General features: G+C 40.5%; 1 protein-coding gene across 1 annotated transcript in view; it reads left to right on the top strand.

The window, feature by feature from the left end:
* LOC139714629 (uncharacterized) overlaps positions 1-13701 on the top strand; it is a 49693-nt gene extending 35992 nt beyond the window's left edge. The window contains exons 7-19 of the mRNA XM_071626312.1: positions 475-714; positions 1146-1397; positions 3118-3231; positions 3718-3842; positions 4215-4361; positions 5024-5393; positions 5912-6174; positions 6685-6843; positions 7796-7920; positions 9310-9572; positions 11036-11102; positions 11820-11976; positions 13120-13701. Of these exons, the coding sequence (XP_071482413.1) occupies positions 475-714; positions 1146-1397; positions 3118-3231; positions 3718-3842; positions 4215-4361; positions 5024-5393; positions 5912-6174; positions 6685-6843; positions 7796-7920; positions 9310-9572; positions 11036-11102; positions 11820-11976; positions 13120-13566 (2729 nt within the window). The 3' untranslated portion in view covers positions 13567-13701. The remainder of the gene's footprint in view (positions 1-474; positions 715-1145; positions 1398-3117; positions 3232-3717; positions 3843-4214; positions 4362-5023; positions 5394-5911; positions 6175-6684; positions 6844-7795; positions 7921-9309; positions 9573-11035; positions 11103-11819; positions 11977-13119) is intronic.
* The last annotated feature ends 4842 nt before the right edge of the window (positions 13702-18543 follow it).

The following is an 18543-nucleotide window of genomic DNA, read 5'->3' as shown; positions in this document are numbered from 1 at the left end:
TGTCCATGATAGTTATGTTATCGTATTTTTATCCCTTTTGTCTACTGCCGTCACTTCTACTTTAATCATGGTATTGCAGTCTGGATAGTTACTCTCTCTTGTGTAAATATTATCATTCTGTTCATCACCATCACCATCACCATCACAACCATCATCTTAACCATCGTCACCATCACCATCATCATCATCATCATCACCATCACCATCATCATCATCAGGAGCACCACCATCATCATCATCTACACCATCATCATCATCATCATTACGATCATCATCGTCACCATCACCATCATCATTATTACCATCATCATCATCATCATTATCATCATCGTCACCGTAAACTATCATCCTCATTACTGTTATCACCATCATTATCACCCCCATCATCCACATCATCACTACCATCATCATCGTCATTGTCATCGCTGTCACCACGATCACTCATTTCATAACCGTACATTTGGTCGTTCGCAGACAGGGAGCCGCCAGAAATCCAGTGCCCTGCGGATATCGTGGTCGGCACCACACCGGGCCAATCCCACGCCCAAGCGTCCTGGCGTAAAGCCGCGTCCACCGACAACTCCGGTTACACCATCACTCTCAACGACCCCGGGACCGAGGGCAGGTTCGTGTACGGGGAGTCCGTACTCACGTACATAGTGGCAGACAAGTCGGGCAACCGGGCCAATTGTTCGTTCACAATTACCGTCAAAGGTAAGCATTGGTTTACTTCTTCATGATTCTCAAATCTCAATCCCCCCCACCCCCCTAGTGCGACTTTTCGAACAAAGTATATTTTTGCAGCACAAACTGAGGGCTGATAATCTTAAAATCTTTCTTTATACATTGTCAGAAGCAAATAATCAATGTTCAATGTTCAGTACAAAGTAGCAAGGAGTGTGTGAAGTTTATTTGAGGTTCGAAAGGCAGAATTTTGTCCAGTAACACACTTCCGAACACATATGTCAGCATGTTTTATTTCCTCTTCAATGACCACTGTGTAATTGTTTATTCATGAGCCACAGCTCATGATGTTATACTCTGCATGTATGAAAGAAAAATCTGTCTGAACAATTTGATTCCGCTCTACAACGGATTGAACATTAATGTGCCTTAAACCATCCACACGTATTTCCTTAACGCAGACACCGAACCGCCGCGATTTATGAACTGCCCCAGCAACATCTTCAGCTACATCGAGACGTACCGGGAAAACACGACGTCGGTTCGCTGGCACGAGCCCGTGGCCGACGACAACGTTGGCATAGCCTGGCCATGGTACAGGTCCCACACCCCGGGCTCGAGATTCGCGGTCGGTGAGCACCGCGTCATGTATACGGTCAACGACCTCCAGGGAAATAATGTCTCGTGCGCGTTTAACGTGACGGTCATCGCAGGTAAGGAAGGAATGGCGATATGATTCATCCTACTGGGTTTGGGGAGAGAATTATGAAGGTCTGATTTTGGGAACAAGGAGAATTACTTCCATTAAGACTGAATATAAGAATGTACGCCCTCTGTTTCGATGGTAATTTGAATGATATTGGGATTTTAATAACGATTGACAGCATCAAATTGGCACCACATGATACAATTCTCCAATTAAGTATTCTGGTTTTAAAGATAATAAAAAGTTTTGGTACCTCAAAAGTTTCCCTGAATGTCCTTCTCTTGGTTTGTGTTTCACGTTAAAGTACGTTGTCTGTGAGAATTACTCGCCCCAAAGTGCTCTCATGTCTTAGTAATCATGCAATAATGGTTTCGTACCAGAGCCGTCGCCGTACGGCGTCGATAAATATTGTACGAAACCACTGACTGCGACCAGCAGCCCCATACGCATAGCGTAATGGGGCTTCGCATTGTAGCATTCAGGATCATGACAGAATTAGTATCGCGGGTAAATGGCAACTTAAAATCCAAAAATTTCTTCGATTTGAAGACTTTCCAATTAAGTTGAAGTATTGAAAACAGGCTTCGAACAACGTTTGGTTCTGCCAATAGTCCCTTTCTTTTCGAATTGATGACTGAATGTGACTCGGTCGAGAGGACCTTGGGAGAGCTACTATACTGACTACTACGGCCAGCGCATGCGCACACAAACATCTTATCCGTTGATGGATTTGAAATTTGTGCGCATGTGATGTGTTCGCATGCACTGGCTGTAGTATTCAGTGTATGGTAGCTCTCCCAAGGTCCTCTCGACCGAGTCACATTCAGTCATCAATTCGAACAGAAAGGGACTATAGGCAGAACCAAACGTTGCCCGAAGCCTGTTTTCAATACTTCACCATAATTGGTAAGTCTTCAAATTGAAGAATTTTTTGGATTTTAAGTTGACATTTATCCTGCGATACTAATTCTGTCATGATCCTGAATGCTACAATGCGAAGCCCGATTACGCTATGCGCATGAGACTGCTGGTCGCTATGCGTATGGGGCTGCTGGTCGCAGTTAATTGCATGATTACTAAGACATGAGAGCACTTTGGGGAGAGTAAGTCTCACAGTGTTAGTTATATGAAAGGTACTTTAACCTGAAACACAAACTAAGACAAGGAAATTCAAGGAAACTTTTGAGGTACCAAAACTTTTTATTATCTTTAAATGTTGAACGAGCGTCTGGTGTACAGGAGCGTATAGTTTGAGTACATTTACATTTAACGGCATGGCAGCGTAGAGTAATAGCAGCCCTGGTTCTCGAGAAGGCATGCACTGATGTTTCTCGCAAACCTTGAGGTGTGGTTCGTGTCTAGCATTAGAATGACATGCTGGTATTATATCAGAGTGTCACTAAAAATGTAATCAAAAGGTACGAATGATTCGTCACGACAGTCATGACAGTGTGATCCAGTGTGATGTATAATGATAATCCGTTATAGCAAAGTGACCATCAATACCCAGAATGGGAGGGATTAGGTACATACCCGGCTGAAAACCAGTCTTTTTTTTAAATCTCCACGAAAGCTACTGCCGGACTGTGCCGGCAGGTAGTACTCTGCCTTTAAAGCAGAATGATGTTGCGTTGCTATGGACAACGTGATCGATATTTCGCTATCGTTATCATCGTAATTCTAATCTCTTTATTATCATTATCACCATACTTGTCCGCAATAAACAGCCCAATGTGCCTCCGAAAAGACAACGGATGCTCGAGGAACATTCACCTGGCCTTCCATTACAACCAGCAGAACAGCCGAATCATTGGAGCGCTGTCCCGTTAACATGAAATACGGTACGTCCACTTTCAGATCTAGAAAGTTACATCGGCAGACAAAAGTCCACTGTGTTTTAAAAGTCACATCGGCAAAAAGTAACGTCAGCAAAGTTCACTGTATATTGAATATTACATTGGCAGATCTAATTTACAAATTCACTGTGTATCAACACTTTATTTGGGGTTGTTGTCTGTTTTTTCACCCTCTTCTTTGTTTATGGTTAGTGGAGACATAAATGAGAAAGGATCATTGGCAATTTTTTTTAGCGCTAACGTCCGTAGGCAGTGAAGAGCTGTACTTCTGGAAAGACTACTATTAACTGAATTACGAAAATTACGTGACTGTTTAGCTGACGAACGGACTGATTTTGCGACATTCGCATATTATCAATTTCACTCTTAGGTATCATAAGTTGAAATGTTTTGTCGCTGCAATTACCTCGGTTTTTCGTGTTGAAGGAATGTTCTTTGAAAACTTCACTGAAATGTTATGTCGTCTTTCAGGTGGACACCCCATCGCTATTCGGTTCTGTGAGTTCCAATACACTGCAATGGGACTGTGGCACGCACCAAGGATACGTACGTGTGGGGACGAGATCTCACCCATTGGTCTGGAGGATCTCAGTCGGGTAGGTCACTCCGTTGCCCAGCACGTCTAACCTAGTTCCTCCTTGGTCTAACCAAGGAGGTATAAAGAACACTTCCTTGGTGTAACCAGCCAGTATAGAATACTAGAAATGGTGTACGTGTGTGCTTTGACAGTTTGTGCGTGTGTCCGTGTGTGTGTTGATTAACGCTGCTCTTGGCATGCTTGGGGTTTTTTCGGTATTATTGTTTCATTGTGAATATAACTTTTAAAGAAAGACCATTCTAATTACAAGGAAAACATGTGTCTACTGTATTTATTAGTATAATAGCAAATCTAACGTTATCAATGGTCTTTTAGCATAATATTTCTCTTTTACACCAATCTTTTTCATTTCCTTCTGTCCTCTGTCCAGGTTCCTGTCACAAGGTACAATATCAAGGAATTGGCAGTGGTCCTGGAGGCTGTGGTCATGAACCAGACAACCTTTGACAAGAGAGATCTGGAGTCCCTGTCCAACACCATGCAGAAAATGGCCGACGTACGGTCACCGTCAAAAAGGGTCAGTGTCTATCTTTAACCATACAACCCTATGTAAATCTCGACCGACGCATGAAAACTGCTCTTCTATCCTAGGTGACGTAACACTGTCACGACATTGACAGATGGCCACATGAATGGTTAATCTTGCGGAATTTTCACGTTCGTGAAAGCTTGACTCTAAACATGGTCAAAAGCCAATCAACAGCTGAAGCGATATGATACCTACAGAAAGGACAGGGGATGCCACCCGACTCACCCACAGAATGCCCCACGAAGATGGGGATCTTTATTGAGAAGTTTACCTATAGGACGCACGAAGGGAACACACACCGCTCACAAATTTGCTGCTGGAGCATGAGAAACGACACCGGCACTCATTGCGATGGCTTAAGTTACCTCCAAGAACAACCCGAGGTTTATACGATCAGAGCCGAATTTGAACATTTCCTTTATAGTGTGTGTATCTCTGTTCAATTTCTGGACAGTGTCTTTAGGGAGTGTTATATAACGACCGTTCGTACAACAAAGAGAGTTAGCGCCTCCTGTACCTTTCAGAGAAGCTAGTTTGAATGTGTTTTGTGTCTGCGTCAGTGATCTTGTATGGTTATGTGAGGGTGACGAAAAGCATGGAGACCTTTTTTTTTTAAAAACCTGAACGCATGTTTCAAATTTCCTTTGCAGGTGTCTACTGCCTTTGTTGAGATCATGGACCAGGTAGCTCTCTCCGAAACAACGTTGATGGTGCAAGACGAGATCGGAGAAGAGTATTGCACGCTGCTTCAAACTCTCGATCGTCAGATCCAGGAGAGTGCGATTCAAGACAAGCGACTCCACATCTCCACGGAGACCATTGCCGTTCGCACCGTGTCCGTCTATCCTGATGACGTCGCCGATGGGTTGACCTTTGCCCCCGTAACCTCTGACAAACATGATGACAAAGAAGGCGAAGACTCGGATGTCATCAGAACGGTATTGAAAAACGACTCGAGCCCTATGCAGAAGCATCTCCACGTAGAAGCATCGATTCATCTACCGCAATCATTGTTTAAAGGTGAGCTGATAGTGACGACTGTGAAGATGATAACGGTGACGTCATAACTGCAATTTTAGTTATGTGATGTTAATAATCGTAATCGTAGTTAGCGATGTTGGTTATCGTATTATGATCATAATGATGGAGGAGAGTGCCATGGTGAGGATAAAAACGTTAACGATAAAGATGCAATTATGGGTCATGATGAAGGCTGCGCCTAATTCAAAATGTTTGCCAGTAACTCTCAAGTCATCCCTTTCCCGGGAAAATAAGAAAGGACAACATTATCCAACCACAGTAAAGTTTGCAGATAAACATGACTTTCAAGCAAACTAACACACACATACACACACACACACACACACACACAGAGCAGGCTGGTATACTAGTATTCTCGAAGAAGAAAACATAAACATTACTTGATTCAATCACAAGCGGATGCTTACAAACCAAGCAGTCATTTATACTCGATTGTGTCTTTAATCCGTATTGCATGCAGTTGAAAGAAGTGTTTGCGTATTTCTACTCACATTCAGATTTTTCGAATGGATCCGCCTTGCCGGTTAGTTTTCTTGCCTTCAAGGACGACAGACTTTTCCCGTCCGCGTACCTACGGCGGCTGCGGACCAACATCACCGCGCAGGTCCACGCCAGCACGCAGGAGCCGAACGTCAGCCAAGAACCGCAGACTGTGAAATTGACAGAGGTCATGGGTCCTGTCATATCTGCGTCATTAGGTGGCGTGCCGCGCCCTGTCAATCTTAGCGAGCCGGTGGTCATCGAGTTCAGCAGAAATGAGGTAATCGTCAATTGCGCACCTCCGTTTATAACCAAGATTTCCTGCCCCCAATACAAAGACGCAAAGAAGAAAGTAATAAGAACATTGTGGGTCCCTGAAGACCATTAATCCATGCACATACAGTTTAAAAGATGTTCCTCCGCCTGACTGAAATCATGTTAAGATTGAATTTTTATTTTATTGATTATGAAGGTTGTCTGAACTTTCAGCTTACTTTATAATTGTTTCCGAACAAACCTTTCTCTACCCTATGGCTTGTAATCTGCAGAAGTCATTAATAATAAAGGCAAATATTATACTATGTATTCAGATCATTGGAACATTACTTGTTACTGAAGAGAACACACATAGTAATTCAATAGAAATAATCATCGGTTTTTGTGAATTTCCTGATATTTCCATCAATAGCATAAACACCTATAAGAAGCGTGTTTTGATGTACAACAAAGTGTTCTTTATTGCACGTGCTCATAATACCTTGTGAACTTTCATGGGTATGTTTCAATGCAGACTCTGAATATTTCGAACATCAACTGTGTGTTCTGGGATTTCGAGCTGGAGGAAGGAAGAGGGGACTGGTCAAACTCTGGTTGCCAATTTGCCGGTTTCCAAGAAGACGGCGCAATAATTTGCCACTGCAACCATCTGACAAACTTTGCTGTGCTTGTGGTAAGTGCAATAACAATGAAGTAATTTTGTCTATTGTATTTTATAAGAAATTATATCAAGGGAAAGTTGACATACGCTTGAAAGAAACGAAGTGAATGAAAAAAAGAAAGGTAAAATTTACCTTTCTTTCTTTATTCACTTCGTATAAAAAGTTGTTCTTATATGATCATGATGATAGGCTCCAAGTGGGTTTTGGGGTTTCTTATTTTGGGTGTTTGTTTGTTTGATTTGTTTGTTTTTTACTATTTTGGGTTGATTATAATACATACTTTCAATATAAACACACGAGAATGAGAGTAGCCATAGTGGTTTCCGTCACTCTGATTAAAACTTGAAGGTGTATGTTGTGGAATATTAAGTGATCATGGTGGTATAATAGCAGTCTGAGGCGGCTGACCTACAGACAGAGGGGTCCCAGGTTCGAATACCAAGGAGTGCTTACGACCCTTGACAAGATGTTTCTCCCTACGATGTCCCTCTCAATGATTGTGATATGGTCTCCAACTTGTCCAAGGCACCGTTTTATTATTGTGACATGGCCTCCAAGACACCGTTTCGTGAAATTTGTCAGCCCTGACAAGTTGTCAGTTTCTGACAATTACCATAGTAACAGTCAGTGACCAGAGCTTCTCAGCCAATCAAAACCGATGATTTTACTAGAATTGTCAGAGACTGACAATACTACTTGTCAGGGCTTCTTTCATGAAAAAATGAAACGATGAACTAGTAGAGCAGTGGAAACATTAAAACGACAATCCCACACATAAAATATATAGGGTCATGTCATTATATCACCATCAGAATTATCTCATTTTTTAAGGACAGTGTTGTAATGAGAGAAAGATAGGATGTGAGAAGTGTCGCGGACATTATTCGAACACATCATCAAGTGTATTGTCGATATTGAAAGTGTCAACTATCCTCGCTTTTTATCATCTCCCTGTCACGCCAGGACATCTACGGCCAGCTTGAAATCGACGAGAAAGAGAAGTTGGCCCTGGACATCATTACGAGAATCGGTTGCTTCTTGTCTATCGCTGGACTGGCGTTCACCATCCTCACTTTCCTTCTATTCAAGTAAGATTAACACTTTCAGTGCCAGTGAGTCAAATGCGCATAAATTTCACACACAAACGTATGGACAGGAAAGTAGTGTGGCACACAGTGGGTTAAACAGAAAACGAGACCCCGCGCTACAGCCCTTACAAAAATGTGCGGTGGCAATACCACAGAAAATTACCACAGGATATTATAGGCCTACCACAGGTACATTCCTGTGGTATTTTTGAACATTACCATAGGATCACCACACGCTCTTCACCACAGGACAGTTACCACAGGATCACCGCACACTTTATACCACAGGATTACCACACGATATTACTGCAGAAGTACCTTAGTAAATATATATCACACACTACACCTCTGCACTATCACTTACCATGCATCCAGCTTAAGATATTAGTTACAGGAACAGTTCAGTTAGAATTAATAATACTTCTACATGTTAATCCCAATAAGGCAATTGGTAACAAATTGGAAGTCAAAATACTGGAATCGGTTGGGCTACCACTGGAGGTTGCAGTAGGTGATTTTCCAACAGACCTCGAAATCCTAAATTTATGTTTTGTGGTATCTTCCCCATGCTATCCTTTTTCTTGAATTCATAGTTTGGAAGCATGAACATGAATATACGTATTATTTCACCAGCGTTTTGCAGACCCATTATTGTAAGAGTCATTTTCCCCGTTTTCTACCTATGAAGCAAGTGAAAGTGCACAAGAAAAACCATATACAGAAGCTCTGAACACGGACAGTAGCACTTGGCTTTGATACTTTGAAATATTCATGAATAGAAGATTGTTAATGAGTACACCCAGTTTTAGGATAATTCTGATAATCCCTTTACATTGGTTGCCATGGAGTTTAATCCAATTTTCTTTTCACAGACTACTATATCACATCATTTCAGTTGAATGGCATGCTTTCGTGATAGACGTCTGATGCTGATATTTTCAGGAAAAAACACATACCATGCGTTCACATACCTGCGTAACGCACACATATGCACGCGCTCAGGAACAAAGAAATTATCAAATATGGATAGCAAAATATTATGACAACAAATGCCTTGCTTGTAAGAATAAGCAGCAGCAAGAATCCAACTAGTAAAACGAGGAATGTTCGCGTGTATTTTAATTTCGCGAATTTCCCGAGAGCCGACTTTCGCGAAATTAAAATGCACGCTAAAGATATTGTCTACACTACATGCATTGAATGTAAGAGGCAACTCGTGAATATTCCATGCTGCGAATAAAGCCGTCGGCTCCCATTTGCGAAATTTCATGCCGCGAAAATATCGTGTTTTACAGTATTCTCTGTGTCATGCAAGTGCTTGTGTAGAGTCCATCATCACATTTTTTGTTTTTGCTCTTAATTTATGTTTCTTTCCCGTGCACGATGCAGATCGCTGCGCACCAGTCGCTCCCGCCAGATTCTCGTCCACCTCTGCTTCGCGCTCTTGGCGCTCTACATCGTCTTCGTCTGCGGGATTGTGGCGACGCGCATCGAGTACGTGTGCATGGGCGTGGCAGCCGCGCTCCACTACCTCGTCCTCGTCACCATCATGTGGATGGGCGTGGAGGCCCGACACATGTACGTCATGCTGGTTAAAGTCTTCAAGAGCGAGAGGTCAAAGTTCGTCATCAAGGCGGCCTGCGTGGCCTGGGGTCAGTTCTCTCATCGTTTCGTCTACTTTATCTGTTCTTTTCTTACGTACTTTTCTTCCATTCTTTAAACTTTATTTTCTTTGCTTTCCATTCTATTTGTTTCTCATCATTCCTTTACTTCCCTTTTCTCTTCCTCTCCTCTTTTTTCCCCCCGTGTGTTCCATTTTCACACTCTTATGCAGACATTCTAAGAATGTGATGACCATCGACCTTCTGTAAAGAATCTTCTTACTGTTGCTCGATTTTCTCTGTACATATGGTCCAGGCAGCTGACAATAAGCTAGTTCGGGGTTAGCTCAGGGTACATGGGTACAAAAAAATGACCTTTCTTCTTTCTCAGTTGATTAGGCACTCCACTAATTTTCAAGCGACAGAAGGCATAAGCTTGCCTGATGTAACAATATATGGAATTCATCAGTCATGCTTTAAAAAAAAGGACAAAGGTTGAACTTGCGTAGACCGGGTGACCAGAATGATCCATCAATTAGCACTTTGGAAAGCATCCATTTCATTATTTTGCATTTAATGTACTAATAATATTTTTCTATTGATATTGTCAAATACCACTTTCGCTGTAAGGTACATGCTTGGAAGCACCACTCATTGGGATCAACTGAATAATCATTACATCACATATGCTTATCTCAGTGAATTTAAAAACCAACATACTCTGCTGGTACAGATGACTTTTTTCTGCTCATGCTCAAAGTGGAACCCCGAACTGGCCTATTCGTCAGAAGTGATGAAATGTAACTAAACCAATTGTAATATCAACCATATGGAGAATTTTATCAGGCATTAAGACAAATGGATAATTTAAGTCATATCTGTATGTAAGGAAGGGTGAAACCACAGATGAAAGATCGTTTTTATCCTTCGTATCATGTACCTTCCAATGTTGTGTACTTTTGACTTGCATAACATTATTCATGTGCGCTTAGAAACATTGTATCAAGCGCATTAATGTAATGTATTATTATTATTATTATTATTATTATTATTATTATTATTATCTTCAAAAGTGATTTTCACATGAATTTTTGTGCGAATGTAATGTAAAGTATGGGCTTCGATGAAGTGTTAGCCTGCAGTATGGCATTCTGTAGCACGTAGGCTATTGCGTATATCTTGAAAATAACATTGGAACTTCATAAGTATCCATACTGAAAGTAAGCGGTATTGCTGCCAAAATTTAGCGGTCTTGTTTTGAACATACATGTAATTATTTTCTCCACTGTAGATCTTTCTTTCCATAATCTTCAAAAAATTTCTAAAGTGCTTCCTGAAATATAAAAAGGCCTGAACTTCTGCGGCGTACTGTGTTGGCGTTCCTAAAACGTGCTGTAGAAGTTTTTGGTGTAGTTATGATATCGGTTGCAATCAATCATTTTTTTTTATTTCTTCTTCCTTTATTGCTACATCATTAACAGTTTTCATTTCTTGTTTATCGTTCCACTTTTCAGGTGTTCCACTAATTGCAGTGGCTATTTCTGTAGGCTTATCTCACAACAGCTATCGAAATGAGAAATAGTAAGTTTATAGCAAACGCACACATATTGTATTCTTCTCTTCACTCCTGCTATATCCTTGACGTGTTTTCCCTCTAATGCATTCATATTTGATATTTTTTCTTAGGCCACATAAATAAACGTATTTCATCTTATACCAAGTATTAGTACGTTCATATACTACGTTTCACCAGTGCTATACACTATGCCATAAATAAATTGGATTATGCTTTCTCAAACAAATCTTCTTCTTTTTTCATTTCGTAGAGTTCTTTTCGGCGTGATTGCAGTGTGATCACATAAAACTATTACCCGCCTTTTACGTTCATTATCAGTGTAGAAACTTGAATGTAATAAGTGAATCTAGTCCAAAAAAGGATCAGACGTCTTTTTCTTTTACTTTCGTTGAATGCTGTTAAGAATGTTTGATTCTGTGATGTCAAAACTTCATATGCCATATGACTTATGAAAGAGGACAATATTTTGTTCTGATCAATAAAATCCAGAAATACAAAAAAAGAAAATGAATCTTGAGTACGGACCTTTAGACAATCATTAATTCATTGCTTAAAGATGGAGAAAATCCAACCATTATTCACATGTAGAAATATGTCTTTGAATGCCTACAGAAAACCGCATCATCGTTGATATTCTTAGAGCTGTATTAAACGCTGATTATTCATGATTTTGTTTTAATGCAATACCCGAACACTAATAGTCCTGTCCGCCTTTCTTGCAGTTGCTTTCTGATGCCAGGTCACGTGATGTACTACGGTCTCTTGCTGCCGATTGGTCTGATCTTGATTCACAACATCATCACCTTCAGCATGGCCATCCGTAACTTGCTGTGCTCCAACATGACTGGCAGCGTCATCAACAAAACCAAGCGAGAACAGGTTAGCAAGTGTTTAGGTTCACCACTAGGCGTTTTGCTCTATTGTGAATTTTTCTCACAATTTCGCTTCACATTCGTCGGGTTTTGAAGAAGAAGAAAATAGACAATCTCTGGAAAGCTTGCTTACGAATTTCTTTGCCAGAAAGAATACAGTGTCCGCCCGGGCCCACAGTGTCAAGCACAAAGTGAAGCACGATGTGAACACGATATGAACACAGTGTGAAATCTCTTCACCGTGTTGAATTCGAGCGTGTTAACATTGTGAACACAGTCACCATGAATCATCAATTCACAGTGTGAAACAGAACATTATTATGTATTCACTCTGTGAAAAACCACCCCATAGTGTGAAATCATCTGCACACTTTCACATGGCCGACTGTGTGAACATATTGTTAACACACTGTGGGACACTGTGTTCTTTCCAGCAGGGTCGCTTAAAAGCAACATATAAAATGAATGAGAAACCACCTTCAGAGTGGAGTGTTGTCTATTCTTTTTAGTTACCATATATTGTATCATATAACCCCTTAAAATCGTGATTCTTAAACGATTGCAGATTCCCGAAAACAGTTTTCCTGCGTCCACGGTCTTGTCAACGTTCTTACTGGTCATTAGGGTTTGATGTTCCAAGGACTTATGTAAAGGACAGAGTGAATATCAACAAAGCAAGAACAATTCTGTCACTCAGAAACGAAGTGTACGTTTACATGATTTTGGTAAAGAGTATATCTTGGAAAATCTTTTGCACGACCGAATTAAGAACTTTTAGGGTTGTTTTGGCTGTAGTACTAGCACTAGTAGTAGCCGTAATTGCGATGGTTTTGAATTTTAGCTGTAATCTAAGAACGATAGCAGAAGACGTTTTAGCACTTGCATATTGTACAGTAGTTGAACTTTGAGGAATGCAGGAATGGGGGAATTGCGATGAAAATAGACATCAATTGTACGCTACTCATAGGTTCTACCGACCTAGCGACATACTACGCAATAACAAAAGTCGTTATTAAACGTGACAAAATGTGCATTTATGAAGGAAATGGAATACCGACGACGTGTTGCCTTCTGATGTGCAATAATGGACGGATTTAGAATCTCCTTAAACTAAAGGTCCCTCTGCACCTATTATTCCCTGTCTTTGTAGATCGTATCACGCCTCCAGAATGCAGTGTGCATGTCGGTACTGCTGGGCCTGACGTGGTCATTCGGCTTCCTGGCGGTGGGCGCGGCCACGTTTGCCTTCCGACTTCTCTTCTGCCTCTTCAACGGCTTCCAGGGCCTCATCATCTTCGCCCTCTTCTGCATCCGCTCCAAGGAGGTGCGCAACGCGTGGAGCGGTCTCTCCCTGATCGAGTGCAACATCCGCAGCCAGTCGTACCGCGTCAAGGAGAAGAGCTACCACGCCAACTCGGAGTCGGCCTGGAACGGACCGTGCGTCATCGACTGGGGCGACGCCCCGGGGCTGGAGGCCTACATGCAGGCGAACAAGCAGAGATTCAGCCAGAGTGCGTCCACCGAAGAGACGCGCATACCCACTTACAGTATCAACGCGTCGACAATCGCGAACAATAAGATCAACAACGGTTGGTGACCAGGACATGGAAGAAGATTGAATTGCTGTAAATATATTTATTACCGTTTGTCTCACGGGACGTGATGGCAGGAAGAACCAAGGCAGTCCGTGCACCTATGGATTTCGAATGGCTTGTAATACCTTGGCCTCCACGGTGAATGCTAACTTTTACGCCAGGTAGACATTTGCATTGGTAGCGATGTCACCGTTGAAAGTACTTCATAGCTATTACGAATTTCATAGCTATTACGAATATTTTCCTTGTATTGAACACGATCACGCAAAGACATATCTAAGGATATTGTTGATACACTGGTATGTCCTTTTTTCAGAAGTGATATAAAATGTGTATTATGTTATTGGCGCTTGAATCTGTTCCTGAAAATAAACTGCTTTCAAAGAAAAGATGTGACTACTGACTGTATTACACATTGTAGTCACGTCTTAAAGCTCGTATTATCTCTTTTACAAACGTCACGAAATTTTGCATGGCTGACGAATGGTGTCTTCCAGCATCGTGTATGAAATCTCACTTTAATACACCTCAGACCTTATTTTTGATAAATTGAAAACAAACTTAATGTCACAAGAGAATACGCTTCCCTTTTGTACCGAGATCGAATAATGGTTAGAATTCTTTTTTTTTTCGGGGTCCGAATAAAATTCACTGGAAATCTATAGTATTGTTTTCCAATCCGCCATAAACAAGTTTTCAGTTTGATCATTCTGAGGAAAGGTTTGAATTTACCTGTATGCCTCTACAACTTACCAGCTTATGAAAGGAGTCTATCATTTTAAGGGTTCCAAAAGAGACACATGAACTTTAAAAAGAAGAGTATATCGAAGACGAGGTAAACAGTTGGATTGTCCAGTCATCCGTGCATGCTCATGGATTCTAATAGACTCAGAAAATATGAAGAGGCAAACAGGCACGCAGAAACTCTGTGAGTGGTTAACGACGTAACCTGGAATACATGTACAGTTACACTGTCAATAGCGGCCACCCAAGGGAGGCAAAAGATGGCCGTTGTAGACAGGTGGCTGTTAGAGAGAGGGTCGTTAACATGGCTTTTCTCCGGGGGAGTGTTGTAGTGGCCATACACGACAGGTGGTCGCTATAGAAAGTTTGTCGCTTAGGCAGGTTTGACTGTATTTATATCATCTTATCGCATGAAAGCAGTTGAAGTAGAGTAGATCATTCTTAACCCGACAAAATTCACTTTGCTTGATCTCCGTTTGATTTGAATGATGCGATCAAAATAATGTACTTCACCAAAAAAAGGCAACATAATCTTAGTTTTAAAAAAAAAATTGCTTAAAGAACTTAGAAAATCCACTCTCTTCAAAATGTACAGTTGGAATCGCCGCTAATGGTAAGAAAAGTATGTCGATACCGTGTATTTGCTGTAGCTTCTATTTCCCTACTCATCAGAAAAGGGATAATCATTTAAAACGATAATCGATTATGTGAATTGGGGCACGAATATAATTTCATTGTCATTTGTAACTTTCAAAATATCTGTGTGAAGACGAAAAGGAATAGTATTATATATTCACGGAATTTGGTACTGTTGTCACACGAAAGAGATTTTACCAAATGAAAATCATAGATAGAACGGTCAGCTAACATGGCTAACGGTGTTAGATCGTAATAGAATGAATAGACGTCTTTGAAAGAAACCTGTCCATACCTGAATCAGAATTCAAGGATTTTGTTTTCTTTTTTAAAAATACGGTATTCAATGCCCTTCCTCCTTGTAAATACATTATGTCATGTTACTTGCATTTTGTCCCATGTCCGGCACTATGCTTGCTAGTTGTCAAGCTGTTTCGCAATTTCAGTGTAACTCTATTTGTGCAACTTTTCCTTTGTTCGCAAATGTAATATCAATTGAATATGCAAAAGGAAAAACAACAATAAACACAAAGATTTTGGTGGAATAATACCAAAGCAAATCATTTTTACACTCAAATTCAATAAATCATTATTTTAGGAACAGATAATACAGTACATTATGGTATTTGCAGTACATGGGTATTTGCTCCATGTTCATAGTGTCACTGCCGGCAACCAGGGACAGCCTGGTGGTAGTGTCGCTGCCCGGAAAGCAGTAGATGACAGGTTCGAGTCCCACTGGTTCCTTTTTTCCGCCATGTTTGTTAATTTACAGATCAGCAGTTGCGATCTTAACAAATCTAATTTGTAGAGGGAGACAAAGTGAAGAAACTCGCATCTGAGCCTTCACCCCTCTGAATAATATCTTTCTTTCATTTAATACAGTACATTGTTGCATTTTTCTCTTCCATGACATGTTCCACGTTGCAAGGTCCGTCAGAATAAATAGATGTAATAACGTTAATGACGCTTGATGAAATGACGGCCTATTTTTCGTTACAAAATTATAAAAAACTATAGTGTCAAGGATTTACCCCAAAATGGGGGTGCACTTACATGGGAGAGGAGGGAATCACCCTGTAAGACTTCCCATCGTGAGTCTTAGTTCTTATCCAAGTTTGGATTTTTTTTGTGTGTGTTTTTTTTTTCTTCATTTGTTTTTTTTAATTCTTTGTTTGTTTTATTTTAATGTTTATACTTATCCGTTGTTTAAAGTTGAAATTGCACTTTGTTGAGATTTTATGGTGTATACCACTGTGTTTTTGTTAAAATAATATAGTAAATCAACACGGAATTCCAGTCCAGGATTTCGAATTGTGTAGAATATGAAACATATCAGCCAATCTTGTACTACTGTCAAGCAAAGATGTGTAAATAAATTTATCGAAAGGATATTATATTACGGAAAACGTAATTCGACTTTCCCTGACTCGTCTGTATTCCTGTTGTGAAATGTTTCAATGCGAGATTATTCACAAGTGGCACTGACTGTTTTTTTTTTCCAGCTCAATGCAATAGTACACTAGCTGTTTTCATGATCTTACCCTTGCTCCCCCCCCCCTCTCTCTCTCTCTCTCAGTATACTTTACGATAGTAGTCGCAGTATATATTCAGATACACATATCAAATGTTCATTCTTTAAAAAAACTGTTGCCCGTCATAAATACAGAGATTATGGGGTGAGTCAGACGCACAACTTACAAGTTACGACCACTTTGATGTTTGGCGTTCATCTGGTATGACGTCATAGAAGCACCACACCTTAACCGCCATTATTATACAACAGTGACACCATACTGTGTTTCACAAATTCCTGTCTGGGTCATACGAATAAGTGAATGCATTTATAATAAGGTTTGAACGTTAAAGATATGAGAGTAATGTTCATTACAAAACTTAGCCAACACCGTCCATTCAAATCATCTATGTGTATGTGTGTGTGTGTGTGTGTGTGTGTATGTGTGTGTGTGTGTGCGTGTGTGTGTGTACATGTGTGGTTGTGTGCGTTTGTGATAAATATACACGTGTGTATGTATATATATATACAGTCAAACCTGTCTATAGCGGCCACCCAAGGGATACGTAAAAAGTGGCCGTTATAGACAGGTGGCCGCTATAGACAGGTAATCCAACTTGTGTGCATTGCCTACATGTACAATGTACATGTATCATCAGTGTATACATCTATAAATACTTACATACAATGTACATATTATGTGTGTACGTATGCACACGTGTGTATCATGCATAACACAATGCCGGTGTTTATGAAATTGTTGCACAGTACATGTAGCATGTGCACAGTCGTGAAGAAAGCTTAACACTAGTGCATTACTGTGACTGAATGAGTGATGAATGCAGCTTTGGCAATCACTGAACGTTGCCCGGGAATGACTGGCACGGCTAAAAAGCAGAAAAACACGCTGAATTATCCGCTCGGCTACGGCTCCATCGGGTTTTTGGCCGCTATAGACAGGTTAAAATCTACCGCGGGAAACAACATTTGTGGCCGCTGGCCGCGTTAGACAGGTGGCCGCTATACACAGGGTCTTTAACATGGCTTTTCTCTCGGGGGATTTTTCAGTGGCCGCTATAGACAGGTGGCCGCTATAGAGAGGTGGCCGCTAAGGCAGGTTTGACTGTATATATATATAGGCCTATATCAACATTAACACTGCTTATGTGTGTGAGTGTGTATACATTACATGACACGTACCCATATTTTTTTTTAAAAAGTTATACAAATACATGTACACACATGCAAATAGATATGGATGTATAATCCGTGGCTTTTCTTTATTTGTTGGTATCCATATAAGTTTCTCTAAAAACGTCTAAGAGATATAAGGCAAAACAAGAACCCGTCAAGTATTGGCTATACTTGTCGCTGAACGCAAATGCAATGTACAACTACTATTCGCACAATCAAATCTTTATGATGATTTATTTTGGTAGCTGATCACAGTCATGTTGCATCCTTCACCCTTTTGCCAGAAACGCAATTTGGAGAAACAAGAAATCAAATTACAAAAAATAATAATAATAACTTGATACTGTACAAGTCACATGCTCAATACCAATGATACACGCGCACACACACACACACACACACACACACATACAGCAAGAAAACTTGTCTTGTATTTGTTGCATATAGGTTAAATTTCACTGATCATTTGAGCGATTCCAAGTTGGATGGTGTTTTTACGACTATCTTAAGACTATCGCATCATTTTGAACAGTACATTTTAACCGTTATCTGGATAAAGAGTCATCTTGTTTTGAGTGTATATAGTAACAATAAAGTTCCAACCGCTTTCACTATTTTTTCACCAACTACTAAATTATCAAATCGATAAATGCTGGCCAACATCCTCTTTTTGCTTTTGAGTTAAAAAATGCATGTACATAGTGGTCTGAAGACTATGGACATGCAATTCATTACAGAAACAAAATAAATATAGGACTATAGATACCAAGACAAAATACTATGATCGTGAACAGCAGCCGATAACCGATAATTTCACCCATCAAATCAAACACAAGGATTCATTAACAAAGTTCAGAATACGAGGGGAGCGTGTCTGCTTTCAAAAATA

This window comes from Diadema antillarum, unplaced genomic scaffold (genome assembly GCF_040938485.1).
Source record: "Diadema antillarum isolate AM-2024a unplaced genomic scaffold, OU_Dant_1.0 scf00000045, whole genome shotgun sequence".
NCBI classification, from domain to species: Eukaryota; Metazoa; Echinodermata; class Echinoidea; order Diadematoida; family Diadematidae; genus Diadema; species Diadema antillarum.
This window is presented reverse-complemented; position numbering and strand designations above follow the sequence as displayed.